This window comes from Geotrypetes seraphini, chromosome 7 (genome assembly GCF_902459505.1).
Source record: "Geotrypetes seraphini chromosome 7, aGeoSer1.1, whole genome shotgun sequence".
In the NCBI taxonomy this organism is placed as follows: domain Eukaryota; kingdom Metazoa; phylum Chordata; class Amphibia; order Gymnophiona; family Dermophiidae; genus Geotrypetes; species Geotrypetes seraphini.
In genome coordinates, this window is record NC_047090.1 from 142151537 (window position 1) to 142175365 (window position 23829).

The window sequence follows — 23829 nt, forward strand, 5'->3', positions numbered from 1 at the left end:
CCTGTCGGCGATTACGAGTTTGGGGGGGGAGGGGTTCCGGGGTTCCGACAGGAGGAGTTGGGCATCCTCCTGTTGGCGATTACGAGTTTGGGGGGGAGGGGGGTCCGGGGTTCCGACAGGAGGAGTTGGGCATCCTCCTGTCGGCGATTACGAGTTTGGGGGGGAGGGGGCTCGGGGTTCCGACAGGAGGAGTTAGGCATTCTCCTGTCGGTGATGGGACAGGCGGCCGCAACAACCGCGGCTGCTATACATATTGCAGCAGGGAGATCCCTTGCTGCCATAAGTATAGCGGCCGCGTCTAATTTAACCCGATTCTCTAAAGACGCCGGTTACAGAATCGGCGTTTAGTATAGGACGCCTCTCCCGGGCGGCCTGCCTGGGGAGCATTTTTTTTTTTTAAAACGTGCATCCCGATTGGCTGATTAGACAGCTGTAGGACGTCTACAGCTGCCTAAAATCGGGACGCACTTTTGGAGAATCAGGGCCTGAATGTCTAAGTTCTGTCCTGGATTTCTTGAGAAATATTCGATCACCGCCGCAAGACGTCCAAATGCTAAGCATGCCCATAACATGCTTCCAACATGCCCCTCAAACTTTAGGCAAACAGAAGCTAAGAAGTCTAGCAAGATGTCTAGAAAGTCAGCTTTGAAAATTGGCACTTGGACATTTTGGCGAGAAAAACATCCAAGTGCCAATTTATGTTGTTTTCTGGATGTCTTGGTGTTTTGAAAATGCTTCCAATACTGTACATTCATTGCCTTTCAAAAATAGGTAAGAAATGCTCATTTTTAGTCCCACCCAAAACATGCCTAGATCACATCCCTTTGCCATTTTGTATGTTCTTCATATTTAGATATGTATATCCCAACTTTGTAGAATAGGAACCTAGCTAGCTTTGTTCATGCAAGATAAATGTTATGTATTATCACTATTACTTAATTTTTGTTCAGTCCCTTAAGTCCTCCTTATTCAAAAATTGAGCATTCTAAATTTTTTTGCAAATGATATCCAGCTTGATAGTCCAGATGTGTCAACTTTTAATAAAAGATCTTTATGTTGTTGAAACTTGACTGGATGACTGGAGTAGCATCACTTAAAACAGAATCCTTTCAAATCTCATATAATATGGTTTACTGACAATTTGCCTAGTCCAACTATGGCTTCCTTTTTACTAGAAATAGTGGATACTCAAGCTCCTTCACTAAAACGTGTGTCAAATTTAATCACATTAATATGAAAATGTAGAAATAGAGGAAAAGTCCTCCGCCGCTTCCCGAAACATAACGTGGCCTGTATGGGTTGTCTTCAATCATTGGTCAAAACCCTCCAATTAATCAAACTTTTGTTCCATATTTGGAATGAATCAGATATAACTCACATGCATGATCAAAACAGCACTTATCTGTCAGCAAGCCATTCCAACAGGAACCTATTTCAGGTGCGGCTTCCTTTCAGCGGGCTGCTACAAACATCAGCACATTGATTAAGCACAAGCAAGCACTGATTCCCTGAAGAAGCCGTACAAGAAACCAGCTCCCATTGCAATGGCTTCTATTCGGCAATTCTTCTAGTTCTTTCTACCCCCGTCGTGTCTGCGCTTAGGCGTCACCCGTGTAATAGCTTCCATTTATGTTCGACCACATTTCGTTCACTAAATTTTAAAAAGCAGCTCATCCAGAATACTTTTTTCAAAAGACAAAATTAAGCCGGTCCTGTCTGTAATTAGCCTGACCTGCTTCTGTTCTTCAGTTTGCTTTCTCTCTCTCTCCTTTCTATATAAACTTTTTTTTTTTTTTTTGCAAGTTTTGTGCCGATTGGCAGCATACCAAATCTTTGTAAATAATTAAGATAAAGCACCGGAGAGGGGAAGGAAACGCAGCGGAAACTCTCTGGCGCGCCGAGCTCTCTCGGCTCCAAAAGCCTCTTCCGTTCGAGTTGTGGAGCGCTGCCGCCAGGTACGGAAGTGTCGTAAAGACGGACAGGAAGCTTTGCAGCGGCAACGGCTCTTTACGGCCGGCGCTGAGTGGAGAGTGGGAGCGGGACTCGAGGCGCTCGGGCTTAGTGACGGGGAGTATTCGGAAGCCGGGAGTGAGCGCGTCGGGGGCGTCCCGCGGACTCTCGCCCTTCCTTTCTGCCTCGCCTGAGGTATGTCGCGCGGGTGCTGCCCCTCTGCGACGCCCTGAACATGGGCCGGGCGGGTTGCCGGGGCTGCGGCCGGTGTCCATGCCTCGCTCGCCTTCCTTGAAGTTTCCTCTCACGTTATTTCTCGGCCTTGTGTCTCTTCGAGGATGGCTGAGGTGCCGCCTGGGCCCAGCGTCCTCTCTCCGCCGCCCCCGGCTGACATTTCTCCCTTCCCCGGGGCCGGCGTCGCGCTGAGCGGGAGCTGTACGCCGGGCGAGGAGGCGCCGGTGGCGGGGCGCTTCGGCCACGACTCGGACCGCGCTGGCAAGAAGGATTTTAAGGCGGACGGCGGCGAGGCCGAGACCGTGAAGGGTCACCACCTTCTCCACCACCACCTCCACCACAACCACCACCGCAACAGCCACCAGCTCAACGGCCTGATCAGCCCCGAGCTCCGCCACCTCAAAGCTGCCTCCCTGAAAGCGAAGTTCGTGACGCGGGGCGACTGTTTGAACGACGACGCGAAGGCGGCTCGGGCGCCGGAGAAGACCAAGAGCAGAGGCGGAGGAGCGGTGCAGCCCGGTGACAGCCCCGATAATAGCAGCATGAAGCCCGCTCAGCATGACAGGACTGCCTCGGGCGACAGCGGCTTGGCCGCCAGCAACGGACTGGAGCGGCTGCGGGACGGCCAGCCCGCCGCGCTCGCCGCCTCCCTGGCAGCCTGTAGCCTAAGCGGCTCGCAAACGAACGATCGCGCTCAGCCTGACGAGGACACTACGATACGCTACGTCCGATACGAATCCGAGTTGCAAATGCCAGATATCATGAGACTGATCACCAAAGATCTGTCCGAACCTTACTCCATTTATACTTATAGGTATTTTATCCACAACTGGCCTCAGCTGTGCTTTTTGGTAAGTGTGGAAGAAGTGGCAAAGGGCCACCGGGCTGAGGAGGACGGAATGATGTGGAAGTGGTTGCTCGAGGAGGTTCTTTTAGTCCTCTGATAAATTGTGCTCTTATTTAAACGAATGGTATCAAAGCACTTTTGGAAAAGTTGTTGGGATAGAGCATTGAAATGATCAATTAATAGCGCATATATATATAAATGAGCAGTTGATGGTGCACAAATGGTTTTCCTGTTTGTCACGTTTATTTGCCAGTCTTTCTTGTGTTCTGCAGAGGTTCTAAGCCTAAGGAAAACCAGTTTGTGTACTTTCAATTTAGTGCAGCATAAATTAAAAGGCACTGATTCAGTTTGCTGACGTTTGACCAAAGAACACAGCTTCATTTTATTCAGCTACATTAATCTTGCTCTAGTTTATGCTGATGAGGATATCCTTGTTACGGTGAGAAAGCATGATGGGAAACCCAAGTATTTATATTTTAAGAGATTGTAGTATTGTCTGTTAATTTAGAAAGACAAACTCTATCATTTAAGGTCTATTTGGAATTGTTCTCCTTATAGGGCAGTTACAAAAGTTTTACCAGCTCAGAAAGGTACCATGCTGTCATTTTCTTTTCTTTTTTCTTTTAATTTTCAACCATACTGCCTTATTCACTTCTGTGTCTGGCCAAATGTATAGACCTGGGTATTTTGACAGTTATAGTTGTAACTAAGAGACTCTTTTACTAAGTTGTATGTGCCTAATGCAGCAAAAAGTGGAGTACCATGGGATGTGCTCAGGTGTTCTGCAGTAACTACAAAATGTACAATTTTTGTTTTAGCAACTGGTTAGCATATGCATACTTTTTAGGGGGTGGAGAGGGGACATTCAGTTCTAACCAGTTAGCATATCTACATTACCACATGTTAATTGGTTAGCACAAGGATACAACATGAGTCGCTTGTTTATTCTTTCCAAAAATTCTAGGACTATGGGTAGCATGTGTTGAAGCTACTAAATAGTAGATGTAAACCAGACTGGAGAAAAAGTTTCTTCACACAAAATAATTAAACTCTGGAATTTATTGCCAGAGAATGTGGTGAAATCAATTAGCTTAGCAAAGTTTAAAAAAGGTTTGGATAATTTCCTAAAACAGAAGTCCATAGGCCATTATTGGGGAAATCCACTGCTTATTCCTAGGATAAGCGGCATAAAATCTGTTTTACTACTTGGGATCTAGCTAGGTACTTGGGACCTGGGTTAGCACTGTTGAAAATAGGATGCTCTGGGTGCAATGGACCTTTGGTCTGTTCCGGTATGATAACTCTTATGTATTGCCTACAAAATGGGTGGAAGGAAGTAAGTGCTCACTTGGTAACTTAAAAAATAGCTGTGTTCTAATTACAGCATTAGTACATAGCCATTAATACAAAAAAATAAAAAAGTTAGCTATTTTATGACTGCAAGTAAAAATGACAAACAACAAAAAGAGGCACTGGAGCCGTCAAATCCAACTAGTGGTCACAATGTCTTTTATTGATGGTTTACACCATAAAACAATAATAAAATCCTAAAAATGCTAAAACAAAGTTCCAACTAGGATCCAAGTTTTGGCGACACCGTCGCCTTCCTCAGGGGACAATAGTGAACTTATAACTTACTGCAAACAGTGCATGTAAACATGTTGGCATCTCGACTCCACGAAAGAAGCGCCTTGACGCACAGGAACGACACACCTAAGGGCACGCTAAAGCCACTTTTTGTGGCAGCTTAGTAAAAGGATCTCAAATTTTTTGTATAGTTTATTTTAAGGTAATGATTCATGATTTATTGTGCTGTTTAACATTTTTATAAGTAATGTAGAATGCCGAGATTTAATTATTACTGTTAGGTAACACAATTATATAAATAATTAGCTTGTAGTGAAGATTATACGGTATTTATCTTCACTGGTAAATACCTGGTGGTTCCTTATGGACCCAGTTAATAGAAGTCTTTTGCCATGGGCACAAAATGGAATAAAACCAAGATTGGCTCATAGTATTTGTGTGCCATCTCTTAGTGATATTTGTCTGTCTAGTGAATTTTAGAGATGCGTTCTTAATATGAATAAGAGGGCCTGGACAAATTTGCCCCTTTTGTCTTTATAGACCTTCTAACAGTTATTAAGAATGCAAGATAGTAGTATATCTCAGTGAACCCAAAGTGGAAGAACTTTTGAGACTAATTTAGACTTACACCATTACCCATTTTTCAGTGATATGAATTGTGTGCTGAGTCTAAGATTGTATGCTACTTTGTTTTTCTAGGGTGCAAATTGAAGATATCTATTCCCATCTAGATTTAGACTGTGTGGGCCAAATGGCATATCTCTGAACACATGATTAGGCTGTTTCAGATTCAGAGCTTGCAAATGACCTTTTACAGTTTTAAGCAAAGAACATAAACTAGCAGAAAATAGTTGGTGCTAGATCATATATAGTCGCCAATGCCTGTAGGGCTCACACAACCATTGCAATAATTTCACACAGTTAAGATGGTGGAGATCAGGGCTGTGGAGTCGGTGCACCAAACCTTTGACCCAGATTTTCTATTTTGCTACTTTCTAACTCTGACTCCAATTCCTACTGATACTAGGCTTTTAAATTTTTTGTTCTAGATCTAAAGTACTGGTAAATATAACATTAGATCCAGGACAAAGATATGTATATATACAGTAAGTATAAAATTATAAATTTACCAAATTATTTTTTTATTTTGAAACTAATCAGTTGGTACATTTTAATGACTCCAACTCCACAGCCCTGGTGGAGAAAAAGACTATTTGAATTCAAGAAAGCATGCACCCAGGATCTCTAAGGTAGAAGATAAGATAGTACAGGGGTTAGCAACTTTTTTTTACAGCAAAGAGCCAATTTATCCAAAATGTTTGACCCAAGGTTTACAAAAAGCTGCAAGGTGTAGTTTCTCTTCCCTTCAATTGCTTACAGGTCTCTGTACCTCTCATCCCTCCCCTCAATCCATAGCCAAAGTTCTCTCCCTTCTCCAGGCCCCAGGTCCGAACCCCCATGATTCCCACATTTCGGTACTACCGAGGTACCTTGTGGTCCAGCAGGGGTCTTTGTGGCAGGAGCACAGCCCTCTCGCTCCTACCTCCTCGCAGCTGCCTTCTAAAGTGGCTGCTGTGTCCGCTCACGGCAGCTCGCAGTATTACAGGTGCTGCAGCTGTAAGATGTTACGGCAGCTATTTTAGAAGGCAGCCATGAGGAGGCAGGAGCGAGAGGGCTGCATTTCTGCCACAAAGACCCCTGCTGGACCACAGGGTACCTCGGTAGGCCCGGGGGGTGGGGATCATGGGGTTAGGAGGAAGATTAAGGGGTCAGGGCCTGGAGAGCCTCAGCCACATACAAGAAGAGCTGCATGTGGCTCACGAGCCACAGATTGCCGACCCCTGGTATGGATGCCACATGGTCTTTTCCTTAATTTTTTTCAGTGTCTATGAATAGGAACCTTTTTTTGTTTTTATGTACTGTTACGACAAATTCTAGGAAGTGGAACAGATAATGATAAAGTGACAAAATTGACAAAAAAACAAATTGCCCAAATTATCTCAAAGGCAGCAATAACTTACTTTCTAATCAATATCCCAAGGAGCTCATTTTCAAAAAATAGATGTCCAAGTCACCAGGACATCCAAGTGCTAATTTTTGAAACTGACTTTCTGGACATCTTGCTAGGCTTTCTAGCCATTATGCATCTAAAGTTCAAGGGGGGCATGTTATAAATAGTATTTGCCAATGATTTATTAAATAGCTGTTTATAAACTTAAATCATATCAACATAAAACAGCATTCTAACTTAACCACTATTTAGTGCATACAAGTTTATAAAAAATTTTTTATAAAGTCTTCAGAATGTGCCATCCACCTGACAATTGATTTCTGGCTAAGGCTTTTTTATGGCAAGTTCATCTTCATCAGACCTGTTTTTTATAATTGCGCATAAAGTGCTGAAAAGTAGTGCAATAAATATTCTTTTTCTAAAAAAGTTCATTCAAATTCCTTCAAAATCAATTGTTCAAATTTTCGTACTTAGCTTATAATAGCAAGCTTTTTTACTCCTAAATCGTTTGGTAGGGACCTGTCAGCTCTGTCGGCTGTATCAAGAAGTCCCCCCTTCAAAATTTATCCGCTGCATCCCGACTTAACTTATATGGTACTAAGGGCTCCTTTTACAAAGGTGCGCTAGCATTTTTTAGTGCTCGCACCAGATTAGCGCGCATTAGCTGAAAAACTACCGCCTGCTCAAGAGGAGGCGGTATTGGCTAGTGCGCGCGGCATTTTAGCGCGTGCTATTCCGTGCGTTAAGGCCCTAACGCACCTTTGTAAAAGGAGCCCTAAGTATGGTACTAAGTCAGGATGCAGCGGAGAAATTATGAATGGGAGGGACTTATTCTTGATACAGCCGTTGGCGAAACATGTCAGAGCCAACAGGTCCCTACCCGACGATTTAGGAGTAAAAAAGCTTGCTATTATAAGCTAAGTACGAAGATTTGAACAATTGATTTTGAAGGAATTTGAATGAACTTTTTTAGAAAATGAATATTTATTGCACTACTTTTCAGCACTTTATGCGCAATTATAAAAAGCAGGTCTGATGTGGATGAATATAAAAAAGCCTTAGCCAGGAATCAATTGGCGGGCGGATGGCACATTCTGAAGACTTTATTAAAATTTTTTTATAAACTTGTATGCACTAAATAGTGGTTAAGTTAGAATGCTGTTTTATGTTGATATAAATAGTATTTGGTCATGCTTAGACTTGGACGTCTTGTGACGATATACTGTATTTTCACGTAGATAACGCGCACCCGTGTAAAACGCGCACACGGGTATAGCGCGCGGGAAACACAAATTTATGTAAAAAAAATTTAATATAGCGCGCACACGCGTATACCGCGCATGCTAAAACCTCCTCCCGCCTACTCCTCCCCCCACCTCCCGCTCGCTTACCCGCGTTTTACAACTTTTTTTTTTCAATCCGATCCGGCATCCCCCCTGCGAACCGGCATTCTCCCCCCCGCTCGCGTCACCCCTCCCTCCCCCGCAATCCTACATCCCCCCAGCACCAAACATCTCTTACCCGATTGGGCACCGGCACCAGCACCAATGCACAGGACGTGCCAGTGCCCGAAGATCCTCCCTCGTTGGTTTGGGCTGGGCTGGGCTGGGCGGTGCGGTGCAGGAGAGATCCTCCTTCCTGCGCTGGGCTGGACTAGGCTTTGAGCATTTGCGCATGCTCAAAGCCTTCTGGTCTCGCTCTCCAAGATAGAGAGCGAGACCAGAAGGCTTTGAGCATGCGCAAATGCTCAAAGCCTAGTCCAGCCCGGCGCAGGAAGAAGGAGGATCTCTCCTGCACCGCACCGCCCAGCCCAGCCCAGCCCAAACCAACGAGGGAGGATCTTTGGGTACTGGCACTGGCACGTCCTGTGCATTGGTGCTGGTGCCGGTGCCCAGTTGGGTAAGAGATGTTTGGTGCTGGGGGGATGTAGGATCGCGGGGGAGGGGGTGGTGACGTGAGCGGGGGGGGGGGGAGGATGCCGATTCGCAGGGGGGATGCCGATTGGATTGAAAAAAAAAAAGTTGTAAAACGCGCTCACGCGTATAACACGCAAGGTTTGTAAAATTGTATATAATGTGCGCGTTATATGCATGAAAATACGGTAATCAAACCTTTTCTAAGACTTCCATGACAGAACTTAGATGTCCGGAGCTAGACCTATTTTAAAAGTGTCTAAGTGCAGAAAAAGTTCTCAAAATGACTACTGGAGGGATTAAGTAATGACCCCCCCACACACACTGCTCCAGTGGTCACTGACCCCTTCCCACCCCCGAGAAATCTGAATGAAACGGTGCATTCCTGGCTCTAGAACAGCAGCACCTGGTATGGGAAAGCCTAGTAGAGCAGCACTCGGGTGTCTTTAAGTAGCCTGGTGGGTGGGCTAGTAAGCCATAGAGAGGAGGATCCAGGCCCATAAGACGCTCTAACCACTACATTTATGGTGGAAACTGTGAGGCCATCAAACCCCACCAAAATCTTATTGTTCTACCATACAGGGCTATTGGGGTGGTAGACAGGTGGATATAGTAGGTTTTAGGGGAGTTTGGAGGGCTCACCATGCATTTATAAGGGGATTATGGTAAGATGTACTTCTGGTACCCTTTGTGTGATGTTCACAGTAGTACCCTCTAAGGTGCTCTACTGCTCTGTTGGGATGTTTGTGTAGCTAGTCTATTGCAGTGGTGGTCCCTCTCGCATCCAAATGGCCTATATTTGGATATTTTGAATTTGGGGCATTTTTGTGGTTGAAAATAGCCCAAAAAAGGTTAGGTGTCTTAAGAGTTGGACATGCTGGTAGCCAAGATGTCTTAAGTAGGTGATTTTCCCCCCAAAATTTGGATGTCTAGCAGTTTCGAAAATGACATTTCTCTGCCCTGGCTTTTGAACGGCTTGCGGGAAACATCCAAAGTCGGACTTGGGGCACACTATTGAAAATGGCTCTCCACATGTTTGTCATTGTGCTATCTCTTAAGTTCTAAACACTTTACTAAAAACTATAAGAGAGCAGGATTGTATGCTTATATTGGATAACAATTAAAAAATTATAATTTAGTATGCTTTTAGAATGTTTGGCTTAAAATGAAATCTGATAGTGTTGTTTTGATCATCATAGGAACATACGGGTTGCCATATCAAGGGTCTATCTGGGCCAGTATCCTAATTCTAGCAGTGGCACAAGTACCTTGCAAAGTCTCAAAAGTAGCAAGATTACATGCTTCTTAACCTCAGGGATAAGCAGTGGATTTCCTCATGGCTACCTTAATAAGAATGTATGGACTTTCTTCCAGGAATTTGTTCAAATCATTTTTTTTAAAAAACCCAGCTATGTTAACTACTTTTACCACTTGCTCCTGCAATGAGTTTCAGAACTTCACTTTTAAGTTGAATGGAAGAAAATATTTCCTCCTGTTTTGTGCTACTATTTAACTTTCATGGAGCATCCCCTATTTCTTAAAAGTGTAAACAACTGATTCACTTTTACTTGTTAACTCCATTCAGTATTTTATAGACCTGTTATACTCTCCCAATTGTGTCTTCTCCAAGCTGAGGAGACCTAGCCACATTAGCCTTTCCTTATATGATAGTTGTTCTATCGTCTTAACCTGTTCCAGTTTCACTACATCTTTTTGAGATGCGGTAACCAAAATTGTTTACACTACTTAAGGTCTCACCATGGAGTGATAACAAAGGCGTTCTAATATTCTTTGTTTCATTCTCTCTTCCTTTCCTAATAATGCCTAACAATGTTTGCTTTTTTGGCCATCACCGCTGCCCACTAAGCAGAGGACTTCAACATGTGGTCCACGATGATACCTAAATTGTTTTCCTCAGTGGTGACTTCTAATGTGGAACCTAGTACTGTGTAGCTATAATTTGAGTTATTCTTCCCAACATGTGTCGCTTGCATTTGTCCACACTAAATTTCATCTGCCATTTGAATACCCAGTCTTCCAGCTTTCCAAGGTCCTGCAGTTTTCAGCAGTCTGCATGCAATTTAACATATAAACACGATGGCAGATAAAGGCCAAATGGCCCATCTAGTATGTCCATCCACATTAACAATTATCTCTTTCTTGGAATAGTTTTGTCAACTGCAAATTTAATCACCTCACTTGACATTTCCATAAGAACATAAGAAATTGCCTCTGCTGGGTCAGACCAAAGGTCCATCGCGCCCAGCGGCCTGCTCCCGCGGCGGCCCATCAGTTCCATGACCTGTAAGGTGATCCTTGTTTAAATCATTTAAGCCCCCCTGTCCTTCTGTCTATGCCCTATCATAGCCTATCTCTACCTCTATCTGTATCCCTCAATCCCCTTATCTTTCAGGAACTTATCCAATCCTTCCTTGAAACCCGGTAGTGTACTCTGTCCTATCACAGCCTCCAGAAGCGCATTCCAGGTGTCCAGCACCCTCTGAGTGAAAAATAATTTCCTAGCATTGGTTCTTAACCTGTCCCCTTTCAATTTTTCTGAGTGCCCCCTTGTTCTAGTGGTTCCCAGTAGGCTAAAGAATCTGTCCCTTTCTACCTTCTCTATGCCCTTCATGATCTTGAAGGTCTCTATCATGTCTCCTCTGAGTCTCCGCTTTTCCAGGGAGAAGAGCCCCAGCCTTTCTAACCTGTCTGCGTATGAAACGTTTTCCATACCTTTTATCATTTTCGTCGCTCTTCTCAGAACCCTCTCAAGTATCGCCATGTCTTTCTTGAGGTGCGGTGACCAATACTGGACACAGTATTCCAGATGTGGGCGCACCATCGCGCGATACAGCGGCAGGATGACTTCCTTCGTTCTTGTTGTAATACCCTTCTTAATAATACCCAACATTCGGTTTGCTTTCTTTGAGGCTGCCGCACATTGTGCTGTTGATTTCATTGTTGTGTCCACCAGCACACGCAGGTCTTTTTCAAGGGTACTTTCCCCTAGCACTGATCCCCCCATTTTGTAGCTGAACATCGGGTTCTTTTTCCCTATATGCATGACCTTGCATTTCTCTATATTGAAGCTCATTTGCCATTTTTTTGCCCACTCTTCTAGTTTGTTTAGGTTCCTTTGTAGGTCTTCACAATCTTCCGTGGTTCTAACCCTGCTACATAGTTTCGTGTCATCAGCAAATTTTATGACTTCACACTTTGTCCCCGTTTCTAGGTCGTTTATAAACACATTGAACAGCAGCGGTCCGAGCACCGACCCCTGCGGGACACCACTCGTGACCCTTCTCCAGTCCGAGTAGTGGCCCTTTACACCAAACCTTTGCTTTCTGCCTGCCAACCAGTGCTTAATCCATCTGTATACATCCCCTTCCACCCCGTGGTTCCACAGCTTCCTAAGTAGCCGCTCATGAGGTACCTTGTCAAAGGCTTTTTGGAAGTTGAGATAAATGATGTCTATAGGTTCCCCTTTGTCCATCTGGCTGTTTATCCCTTCAAAGAAGTGCAGTAAGTTTGTTTGGCACAATCTTCCTTTGCAGAAGCCATGTTGGCTCGCTTTCAGTTGTCCATTTATAAATGTGTTAAAAAGCACCAGTCCCAGTTCAGATCCCTGTGACATTCTGTTCACCTTCTCCATTGAGAAAAATGGCCATTTAACCCTATTCCGTTTTCTATTATCCAGTTCTCAATACAGTGGTGCCTCGCATAACGAACACCTCGCACAGCGAACGCTGCGCACAACGAACTTCATGTCTTGCTTCCTACAACGAACTTCGTTTCACACAACGAAGTCGCCCGAGCTGCATCCTTCCGCGCAGGCACTGCGCTTAACTGCCCTCTCTCCGCCTGGCTCCCTGTGCAGTGGCGGACCGTCGGCTCGCAGGGGCCCGGCGCCTACTGCTGATGCGTTGGGGGGGGGGCGGAGCTACTCTCGCCGCTTCCCCGATGCTAGAAAAAAAAAAAAAAATGAACAGTTAAGTCCCAGTTTTTGCCGCTGAGACTCTGCCCTCTCTCACTGTAAAATTAGACTCTACTTAGTCTGTCTTTAAATTTAAAAAATGTGTGTTGTTTTAAAAAACAATTATGTTTTTAGATGTATCTAAATAAAAATAATAACAAAAAATTTATCTTTTTTTATGTCATCTTAGCATATTTTATGCTACAGAACGAATTATTTTTTTTAACATGAACATGTATTGTTATGGGAAAACGCGTTTCACATAACGAACTTTTCGCATAACAAACTTGCTCCTGGAACGAATTAAGTTCGTTGTGTGAGGCACCACTGTATATAACGGAACATTGCTTCATATCCTATTGCTTAATTTTCTTTGAGGGTCTTCATCAAAATCTAGATACATAATATCAGCTAGCTCATCTTTATCCAGATGTTTTTTCATGCCTTAAAAAATGTAGTGGATTGGTGAGGTGATATTTCCCTTTGAACACATGTTGACTCTGTTCCATTAAGCCAGTGTCTCGCAAACTTTTCAAAATCATGGCACGCTAAACTTAGGGCCGTGGCTGGAGTGTCTCCACAAATGTGCAGACATCAACACAATAGTGTCATGCTCGAAGGTCCTCCAGACGGGGCCCTGAGCTTCTTAACCCTGAAATTACTACACCAGTGAGGAGGCGCCAGCGAGGAGGAGGAGGAGAGGAGGCGTTGGTTGACTTGCTTACATGACGTGCCAATTGCAGCACACTCAGAATCTTGTCGCACCACATTACTGGGTTGCCGTACATACTTTGCAATACACTACATTAAATCACATCTGTCTGTGTTCAGCAATTTTGTTCCTTATAACAGTTTCCACCATTTTGCCCAGCTTTGCCTTTGTGGATACAATTTGGTACACCATAACTAATGATAAGCATACTTGGGTAAAAATAAATAAAAATGTACATATTGGAAAACAGCAAAATGTTGTACAGATTATGGAAATGCCCCTTTTTTTAGTATGCATTATATTTAGCATTTATTAAATCAGCATCTTCACTAACTTTTTATTTAATTATTTATTTATTCAATTTTTCAAATTTTTAAACAAGCACTTCAATATTTGAATACAGACTTACACTAATAATCTAAAGAAATTAATAAACCTAACATCACTTACAACAGTAATGTAAGGAAAGAAAATAGAATACATTATTTAGTCCACTAACTTTAAAAATATGGATCCAAGTATTAGAATAATAATAAAGGAGAATATACGTATTAATTACAAGAACAGCACAGGAGACAATGGTGGAAACCCCCCAACAGCCTGGACTTTAAACTGCAAGAAAAGCTATCAGACCAATCACCACTGCTCCTCCCCCCCCCCCCCCCATCCTTGGCCGATATAAATTCCAACAATTGCTTTGGTTCAAAAAATAAAAAGTGTTTTCCTTGTAATGAAACATAGCATTTTGCTGGAAATTTCAAAACGAAGGATGCACCCAGGGCCCAAGCTCTGTGTTTATAAAACAGAAATTCTTTTCGCCTCTTCTGTGTCACTTGAGCAATATCCGGAAAAATCCGAATTGCTGAACCAAAGATCTTATCAATCATGTGTCTGAAGTAAAGTCTAAATACAAAGTCTCTGTCATGCTCCAAGGCAAACGTCACTAAGAGAGTAATCCGTTCCGTGACTACTTCAGGGAATTTTCCAAAAAAATCTGTTAAATTTATTCCTCCCTTCTCCATTTCTCCCATTTCAACAGGAGTGGAACTATTCTGTTTTTCCCTGGAGATATATATTGAGCCCTGGTAATAGATAGCAAATTATCTTGTGGAATTATTAAAATTTCTTTCAGATATTTGCGCACCATCTCAAGTGGAGATAATACTGGAGATTTAGGAAAATTTAAGAGTCTTAAGTTGATTCTTCTCTGTTTATTTTCCATGTATTCAAGTTTAAAAAAAAAAAAAAAAATAATTTTCTTTAATAATCTCCATTTCTACTTTCTTTATTTGAGTGATCTGTTCTTCATGTTTTTTTAACATTCTCTCATGGACCCCAACCTGAGAGCTGACAAAGACACAATCCGCCTGTACCTTAATCATTGCCTTCTGGAGGTTAGAGTCCATGATTTCTATAGTCCTCCACAGTTCTTCTAAATTCACTACTGCTGGCTTAGTCAATTGACCAAATTGAAAGTTGTTACTCACAGTAGTTTTTCCTGCCTCTGCTTTGAGTGCTGATGTCTGGGCTCCAGTGGGGATTTTTTTCTCCATTACTTCTCCTCCCACTGCTCCTTCGGGGCTAGATAGCAATCCACCGTTCTGGGTAAGCTGTCAAACCACTCTCTTTCCAGGGCTTCTTCTTGGTTAGACAGGACTTTGTCCTTGAATCGGGCTTAGAGAAACCCGATTGTCACTAAGGTTCGCTGAGACCAGCATTCCTGCCAGAGTCGGGGGCATCTCCTTCAGGTGACGAGAGAACCCTCCGTCCAGCATTGTTTGCACCAAGGTCTTGGAGGTCCCAGTTACCGGTGGAGTCGGCCCTTTCTCTTTCCCATTCAAGTCTCGTTCCGCACTTGGTCCCACAGCACCGTTCGAGGCCCGCAGGAAAAAAAATCTTGAACGCCAGCAGGAACAAACAACTGCCAGCGATATCATAGAACCACGTGGGCAAGCCACACACAACAGGTAAAAGGGAGAGGCTTGTGTAACAGGTCTAGTGAGAAGGTCACCACCTAGCGTCTGTTCAGAACGCCATCTTGGATCCTGCCTCAATCTTCACTAACTTAAGTAAAGCCCATTGTGAAAGGAATTCAGTAAAGATTGCCCAAAGTTAGACATTGGAATGATATGCACATACTTATTTATTTTATTTGTTCAATTTTCTATACTGTTTTCCCAGGGAGCTCAGAATGGTGTTACATTCAGGTCTCAAGCATTTTCCCTCTCTGTCCCGGTGGGCTCACAGTCTATCTAATGTACCTGGGGCATATGATTAAAACTCTTTTTCTCTTCTTTTAAGGGAATTAGATCTAAAGGAAAACTGGCAAATTCCTATATGTTCAAACTAACGGAGATTTGGAATGCAATTCCACTAGTAATAAGAGACTTAAATTCTTTTCAAACATTCCGTAGAATATTGAAAACATTATTATTCTCTAAGTATCTAACATCTCGCTTCTCTTAACTTTCTTTATTGTTGTTTTTTCTGTCTTTCGGTTTATTTTCTTCTTGATTTATTTAATCTTTAACATTATTGTTATTGTTAGTTCATGATTGTTAACCAAGTCAAGCTCCATTTTCCATGGAGATGACCCGGTCTGTAAACTTAAGTTTTAGTTTAGTTAGTTTATAAGATACTAACTTAGCATGCAATTTTGCATCTTTAGAACCGCAAGGCACAAGCGGAATATAAATCACTAATGTAATGTAATGTAATTGGGCACCTGCACTTATACCAGCCAAAGGCTGGTGTACATGCTCATACCCAATTGCTGTCAGGCACCGAAATGTGAGTATTCTATAACTACCTAAATCCTGGGAATGACCCTGACCCATCTACAGTCATGTGAAAAAATTAGGACACCGCATTAAATATTCCGTTCTTTCTTAAGAAATGTTCACATATCGATGTCAAATATTTTTTAAAATTTATCTCTGGAAAAGAAAGTGATGTAATTGCAGGTAAATGACAAATATTTTCCTTGATTTACTCATGAAACAAAAGATATCCACAAATAGTTAATGTTACCCCCTTTGGCTGAAATAACTGCAGTGAGATGTTTCTTGTAGCCATCTAACAGTCTCTGACATTGGTCTGAGAAAAGTTTGGCCCACTCCTCAATACAGAATTCTTTCAGCTGTAAGCTGTTTGAGGGGTTTCTTGCATGTACAGCCCATTTCAAATCACCCCACAGCATTTCAATGGGATTAAGATCAGGGCTTTGACTAAGCCACTCTAGGACTCTCCATTTCTTAGTTTTCAGCCAGTCTTTGGTGAATTTACTGGTATGTTTTGGGTCATTGTCATGTTGCAGGGTCCAGTTAAGCTTCAGCTTTAATTTTCTTACAGATGGTCTCACATGTTCCTCAAGCGCCCTCTGATACACGGTAGAATTCATGGTGAATTCTATGATGGTGAGCTGGCCAGGTCCTGCTGCAGCAAAGCATCCCCAAACCATGACACTTGCACCTCCATGCTTCACAGTTGGTATGAGGTTCTTTTCCTGGAATGCTGTATTTGGTGTACACCAACATGTCCTCTCTTCTGGTGTCCAAATAATTTAATTTTAAACTCATCTGTCCATAGAACACTGTTCCAGAAGTCTTGGTGTTTGTCTACATTCTCTCTTGCAAACTTCAGTCTGGACTTTATGTTTCTCTTAGAGAGAAAAGGTTTCCTCCTTGAACACCTCCCATGGAGTAGAGTAGAATGGGTACAAGTAGATCGATTTTTCACTCTGTCAAAAATTACAAAAACTAGGGGACAATGATGAAGTTACAGGGAAATACTCTTAAAACCAATTGGAGGAAATTTTTTTTCACTCGGAGAATAGTTAAGCTCTGGAACGCGTTGCCAGAGGATGTAGTAAGAGCGGATAGCATAGCTGGTTTTAAGAAAGGTTTGGACAAGTTCCTGGAGGAAAAGTCCATAGTCTGTTATTAAGACATGGGGGAAGCCTCTGCTTGCCCTGGATCGGTAGCATGGAATGTTGCTACTTTGGGTTTTAGCCAGGTACTAGTGACCTGGATTGGCCACTGCATGAGAACGGGTTACTAAGCTTGGACCATTCGTCTGACCCAGTAAGGCTATTCTTATGTTCAAGTTAAATTTGTGCAGTCTCTTTCTGATTGTAGAGGCATGCACTTTCACATCAACAGTAGCAAGAGCCTAGGTACCGTGATGACATTTTAGAGTTTTTGGAGACTTCTTTTAGCATCTTGTGATCTGCTCTGGAGGTCACCTTGTTTGGACAGCCACGTGGGCATGTTGGCAGTTGTTTGGAAAGTTCTCCACTTGTACACTATTTTCCGGACCGTGGAATGGCTAATGTCAAATTCTTTCAAGACCTTTTTAAATTCCTTACCAGACTTATAAGCTGCTACAATCTTCTTTCTGAAGGCCTCAGATAGCTCTTTTGTTTTCACTATGATGTTCACTCTCACCGCAGCGGTAACGAGCCCACCTAACTAAATGTCTTGAGGTTTAAGTAGGGCAAACCTCCTTCAAAATGCTGAGTAACGATGTTCTAATCATGTGCACCTGATGTGATACATATGTGTGTAATTTCAGACATTTTAAGTGGGAGGATATGTGGGGTTGCCCTAATTTATTCCTCAGAATACACATTTTTGTGGATATCTGTTTGTTTTATGAGTAAATCAAGGAAAACCTTTTGTTGCAATTATATCACTTTCTTTTCCAGAGATAAATAAAAAAAAAGATTTGACATCGATATGTGAACATTTGTTAAGAAAGAACTGAATATTTCATGGGATGTCCTAATTTTGTCAAATGTCTATATGCCCACTTTGGAGTTATATGTGAGATACTTTAGGTGTGCAAATTATAGAATAGGGTTGTAGGCCATATCTGTGCATATCTGCCCATGACTGCCAATTAGTGTATTAATGGCAATAATTATCACCTGTTTGATCAATTAGTTTACATTCAGATCTGCAAATCATGCCCAAAATGGCACACCCAACATTAGGCATCCTATACAGAATTTAGGGATTTGAGTCCAAAGTGGCTTAATATAAGAAAACAAATATCTTTTAATCACTCAAAAAATGTTACTAGACCCTGGTGAGTCTACCCATCAAAGAAATGTATTTTCAAAAAATCCAGTGGAGAAAAAGCTTCAAACACACTTTAAAGCAACACTCACAACAAAGCTCAAAAGCTGCCTAATTTCATATCACGGTTATAAAAAACTCCGCTCAGTAAAATAACATAATCTCTGTATGGGACATAGCTCACCACCATGCATAGGACATAAAATCAATGTTAAACTTTCACCTAGCTCAAAAAAGGATTCAATTGTTCCCACATTGACTCTTTCAGCAGTCTTCAATGAATCCTTTCGTCAATATATAATCCATCAGTATCTTTAGACAAGAACCTTGTTTCGCTAGAATTCGGGTGTTCAGGAAAATTTCTCAGCAACCAAACTCATGTCTGTGCACTAACGATTGCAAAACGCTCGGCGGAAATATAAAAGCACCAACCCAACCTCTTCTGGTCAGTGCTCTTTCCAGTGAACAAACGTCATCCATGCTCTCCAGCTCCTGCACTATCCAATAGGCAACCACTCAATAAAATGCTCACCATTCACGTCTTTGATTTAACCCTTTGGCCAAATATTTTTTTAAAAAATCCATCTTTGTTCTTGCTGGTGCAATCTCCTTTTTATATCACCTCCTTTGGGTAACAGGAACATGTTCCAATACAGTAGAACAAAATTCTTCAAAAGAATGATTTTGTAGAACAAATATCTTCCCATGCAGTGCTGCAATGTACTGCCTAATTTGCCAATGATAACATAGCCCCAACATTCTTGCTCAATACTCTTGCCCTACACCAGGGGTGTTCAATGTTGGTCCTCATGATTTGCAACCCAGTCAAGTTTTCAGAATTCCCCCAATGAATATGTACAAGATCCTATTTGCATAAGGTAGAGGTAGTGCATGCAAATCTCATTCATATTCATTAGGAAAATCCTGAAAACCTGACTGGGTTGCGGACCTTAAGCACCAACATTGAGCACCTCTGTATTCCACCAGTATATCAAACATTCCCTACCCTGTACCTCCAGATTTTTTATAAACACCTTTTCCCTATGTCGTCATTTCAATTTTGTGCCATCACAACCATCTGTTCCCCTCCCAGACATTATCATCAGCATTGCACTTTTTAGTTCCTTCCCCAAACTGGAACTGTGTATGCTGTTATAAAGTTATGTGCTCTGGACTCCCAGGGGCTTAAGTAGGTCCTTAAAATTACTTTTGTAATACAGTCGCACCAAGATGAGCAAACTAGAAAAATTTCCATTGATAAGAAACTGATAAGCATACTTCAGGAGACAGACTGCTCAAAAAAGGAGTATCTACAATGCTTTCAAACACAATTCTTTAAGTGTGGGGGGGGGGGGGCCTTCTTTTATATGTCCCAGTGTAATTCTCTTATTTTTCCTTTTGTTCCAGTCATGTCTTGTATTCATTGTTTTGTCAATTTTTTCTTTGTATGTTTCCCCACCCTGCATATTTTTCATTGTAAACCACGTAGATTTTAACTGTTTTATATTTGCAGTATATCAAATAAAGTGAACTGAACTGTACAGTGTGAGCCTATTTTATAAGACATCTGCATGCCCAGATTCAATTATAGAATACTAACATAACTGGGCATCAGTGTGCCTAAAATCTAGGCATCCACAGTTACACCAGCCATAGATATGGCGTAAGTCAGTGGTCTCAGACTCAAACCCTTTGCAGGGCCACATTTTGGATTGGTAGGTACTTGGAGGGCCTCAGAAAAAATAGTTAATGTCTTATTAAAGAAATAACAATTTTGCGTGAGGTAAAACTCATTATAGTTTATAAATCTTTCCTTTTGGCTAAGTTTTAATAATAATATTGTCATTTATAGCTAAAGAGACATATCAAGAAACGGTTTTAGTTCACTTGTGTAATTATGATAAACATACCGAGGGCTTCAAAATAGTACCTGGTGGGCCGCATGTGGCCCCCAGGTCGTGAGTTTGAGACCATTGGTGGAAGTGGAAGTGCCTAATTTCAGCAAGGGTGTGTGTAATTTACTGCATTTTGTAAGTTGCATGCATAAATGCCCATGTGAGTACCCCTTTTCAAAGACAGGTCTCTCTTCATATTCTCAGCGGTTAAGGGCACAGCTCACTGGCAAATATTTAAAAAAATTGCAAATAACTTTAGAGCCCCCACCCTGACTTCTGCCTGCTTCCCGGACCCCTCCACAGCTTACCTTTAAAGCCCTGGTGGTCTAGTGGTGAAGCAGGGCAGCGCTCCTGCCCTGTGCAGATCCGCTATAAAAAAATGGCTGTCTCGAGACCACAGGAACTCACAAGACTGATGCAGGAACTTGAGGCAGCCATTTTTTATAGCGGATCTGCACTGGGCAGGAGCGTAGGAAGATTGCTCCTGCCCCGCTTCACTACTACACCACCAGGGCTTTAAAGGTAAACTGTGGAGGCAGGAGGGAGATTGCTTGTCTGGATACTCGCAAATCCCAAAACCGCAAATATGGAGGGAGACCTGTACATTCTATTCAACTTACATGCAATGCACCCTTCCAGAATAGTGCTTAGCTACATTGCACCTCTTACGTTTTTAATTGTATATTTACCTGCAAAAGTGCTTGGTATCCTGTACATTTACGCAAGTAAGTGGTGAGTAAATGTGGAAAATCAGTTACAGAATTGAGCTTAAAATGCTTTCGTATTTAATATATCAGAAACAATTAATATCCTCACCTGAAATAGATAAATGAAATATCACCTGCTGTGAAACTGCATCAAAATTCTGAGAAAGGGCAATGGCACATTACCATCCACTTCCAGGTAAGATTTAAGAAAGGCACAGGGAAATAATGTGATTTGTGCAGTCTCTTCACTAACCCCCTTAAGCTACAGCTGCCATAGATTTTTTAGAAGAGCTTTAGTATCAGTTGCAGGAACAGTTTAAGGGTAATAGAAGCCTGATGCATGAATTCTGAATTTATTGTGTCTGTGTCACTGGACATAATAGTGAGATTCTGCCCTAGGAAGGGAAGGGGAGAATTTTATGAAGAGAGACTCCAGCAAGAAAAAAGAAGATTCTTTGCCTTATTGCTATGGGTTGTTTTAAGGCTTTCCTTCTGCTCCTGGAGGGAAAAAAAAGGCAATAAGGATAGGAACCACACCAGGGGTCCTCGGGGATGGCCAGAAGCTCTCAGGCTTTGCAATGAAATTGAAGATCACTGCATGAAGCAAAACATGCAAACACAAAATGGCATATGCTATTTTGTTCTAGTCTGCTATTGTTAGCATACACAAAATGAGACTAAGGGCTCCTTTTACTAAGGTGCACTAGGGTTTTTAGCGCGCGCTAACCCCAACGCTACACGGAAAATACTAATGCCAGCCCTATGGAGGTATTAGCATGTAGTATGTGCGGCAATGTAGCGCATGCTAAAACCATTAGCGCAGCTTAGTAAAAGGAGCCCTAAATAAAATGAAGCATACACACAAAATAAAACTAGAACAAGATGTTTCTCTGGTGAACATACTTCTATTGAACCTTCAGCTTTGTGATGCTGGATCAAAAACAGCCGAACTCAAGAATTCCCAGTTGATAATCACATGCCCATTTTGGCTCAGATTTTTTTAAAATAATATAATAGTGCAATAAAGTGGAATACCTTTTCAGGATTAGTGAACTAAAGTTGGTATTTGTGAGCAGGTAGATTCCTACAGAGGTGCTAAAGTTAGGTGCTAGGATACTATTCTGTGCTATGCTATGCTAGACTTATTTCCTGCCTACTCCCTTTAAAATAAAGGTTCAAGGTGGGATAGAAAAGATTTAAATTGAGTAAAGTACATTGGGGAATTAATAAGAGCGCAATAAGCTTAATAGCAATACTTGAAAATGGGTAGGTCTTCAACATTTTTCTAAAGTTATAATAGACTGAAGCTCGAATTACAAAAGGAAAGCTATTCCTAGCTGTAATGCCAGATAAATAAAGGAATGGGAAAAATGGCCTTAAACCTACACTTCTGAGCAATGTTTTAATTCAGAAACAGAACATAACAGATATCAATGAAACTTAAAAATTAATGCCCTGAAAGTTTAAACTCTTAATGATCAAAAACCTGTTTTAAAAATTAGTGACTACTGTAGAAAAAGACCAACTCTCAACGAAGCAATTGGGACTGTGGGGTTTTTTGGTTTTTTTTGGACCGTTGTATACAAAGCCTTAATTAAAAATTTTAAACTTAGGGCTGTTCAATCAGTTAATGGGAACTTCTCATAGACTGAAAAAGTTCACCAGGGTATATTCACGCATGAAAGCACCCTAGAGTGCCCGGTGGGCATAACCCATAAACATCCTTTGTGTCCAGCCCTGGGAGTGTTTGGGGTTTGTTTGTTTTTTTTTATCAAAAAACAGTGCTAGTGTCTTGTGTGAAAAAATTTTTTTACAAGTCCTAAAACAATACTCACAGTGCCAGTTTTTATGTGAGTGTTTGAAAAATATTTAACAATGATGATAAATCACTTCAAAAAGTCCCCATATATCATGAACAAAATCGTATTCAAACACCCATCAAGCTCTGATCATTATCAAAAGGGGAACTTATCTTGGTGAAGCCTGCAAACTTGCATCTGTTATGCAAATCCATTAAAGTCGTTTAAAGTGAGTACCTCAGTTGATCGCCTTACAGAGCCCCGTTTCATATCCTTCATCATAGGCAAACTCAGGGGCACTTCACCCAAATAAGAAGTAAAATGCTGCTCCTTATGAATATAGGCTAGATGTTTTGAGTTTTAAAAATTAGTGAGCCATTACTGGAAGCTAGTGTAGGCTAACCAGCAAAGGAGTGAGTCATGGTCATATTGATCAAGACCTGCAATTTATCAGTCTCACTGCTGTATTTATAAGAAGCTGGATTTGATTAACCATCTTGGTAGCAATTCCAAGGTACAAAATATATCCATAATCTAACATGGACCAAACATTTTAGAACTATAATTCTAAAATGATCAGGCTTCATTGTCAAAGAAGAATCGAGGAGCATACCCAAAAAAGTCTTTTCAGTATTTAATTGTAATCCTTTATAGTTCAGAATCTAATTTAGGATACTGCTAGGAGCCATTCTAAACCAATAAAATTTTGGTTTTATCAGTATTCAGTTTAAGATGAACTGAAATGGACCAATCTCTCATTTTCTGAATACAGTTATTTATGGTCCTGTTTTTAACCTCAAAATCTAAGCTAAATGGAACCAACAGACAAATATTGTCTGCATAAGAATAAAGCTTCTTGCCAGACTTCAGCACAATTTGACCAAGCAAACTCATGTAAAGAATTGGTATATCTGTTTTGGGTTGGTTTTTTTTAATTCTTTATTAATTTTTAAAACTTTCAATAAGTGCAATATAAGATAAAATCAATTTACCCTTTAAACGTCACTTAATATTCTATCAAAGTCTACTGTACATCAACAGTAAATTATTCATTTGATCCCAAATGGATTTCCAAAAACTAAGTATTAATGGACACTGCAAAGTTTTTGTGGTATATTACAGA

At 41.6% G+C, this 23829-nt stretch overlaps 1 protein-coding gene across 1 annotated transcript in view; it reads left to right on the forward strand.

Moving 5' to 3' along the window:
• The first annotated feature begins 1961 nt into the window (after window positions 1-1961).
• NAA30 (N-alpha-acetyltransferase 30, NatC catalytic subunit) overlaps window positions 1962-23829 on the forward strand; it is an 88114-nt gene continuing 66246 nt past the window's right edge. The window contains exon 1 of the mRNA XM_033952373.1: window positions 1962-3035. Within this exon, the coding sequence (XP_033808264.1) occupies window positions 2289-3035 (747 nt within the window). The 5' untranslated portion in view covers window positions 1962-2288. The remainder of the gene's footprint in view (window positions 3036-23829) is intronic.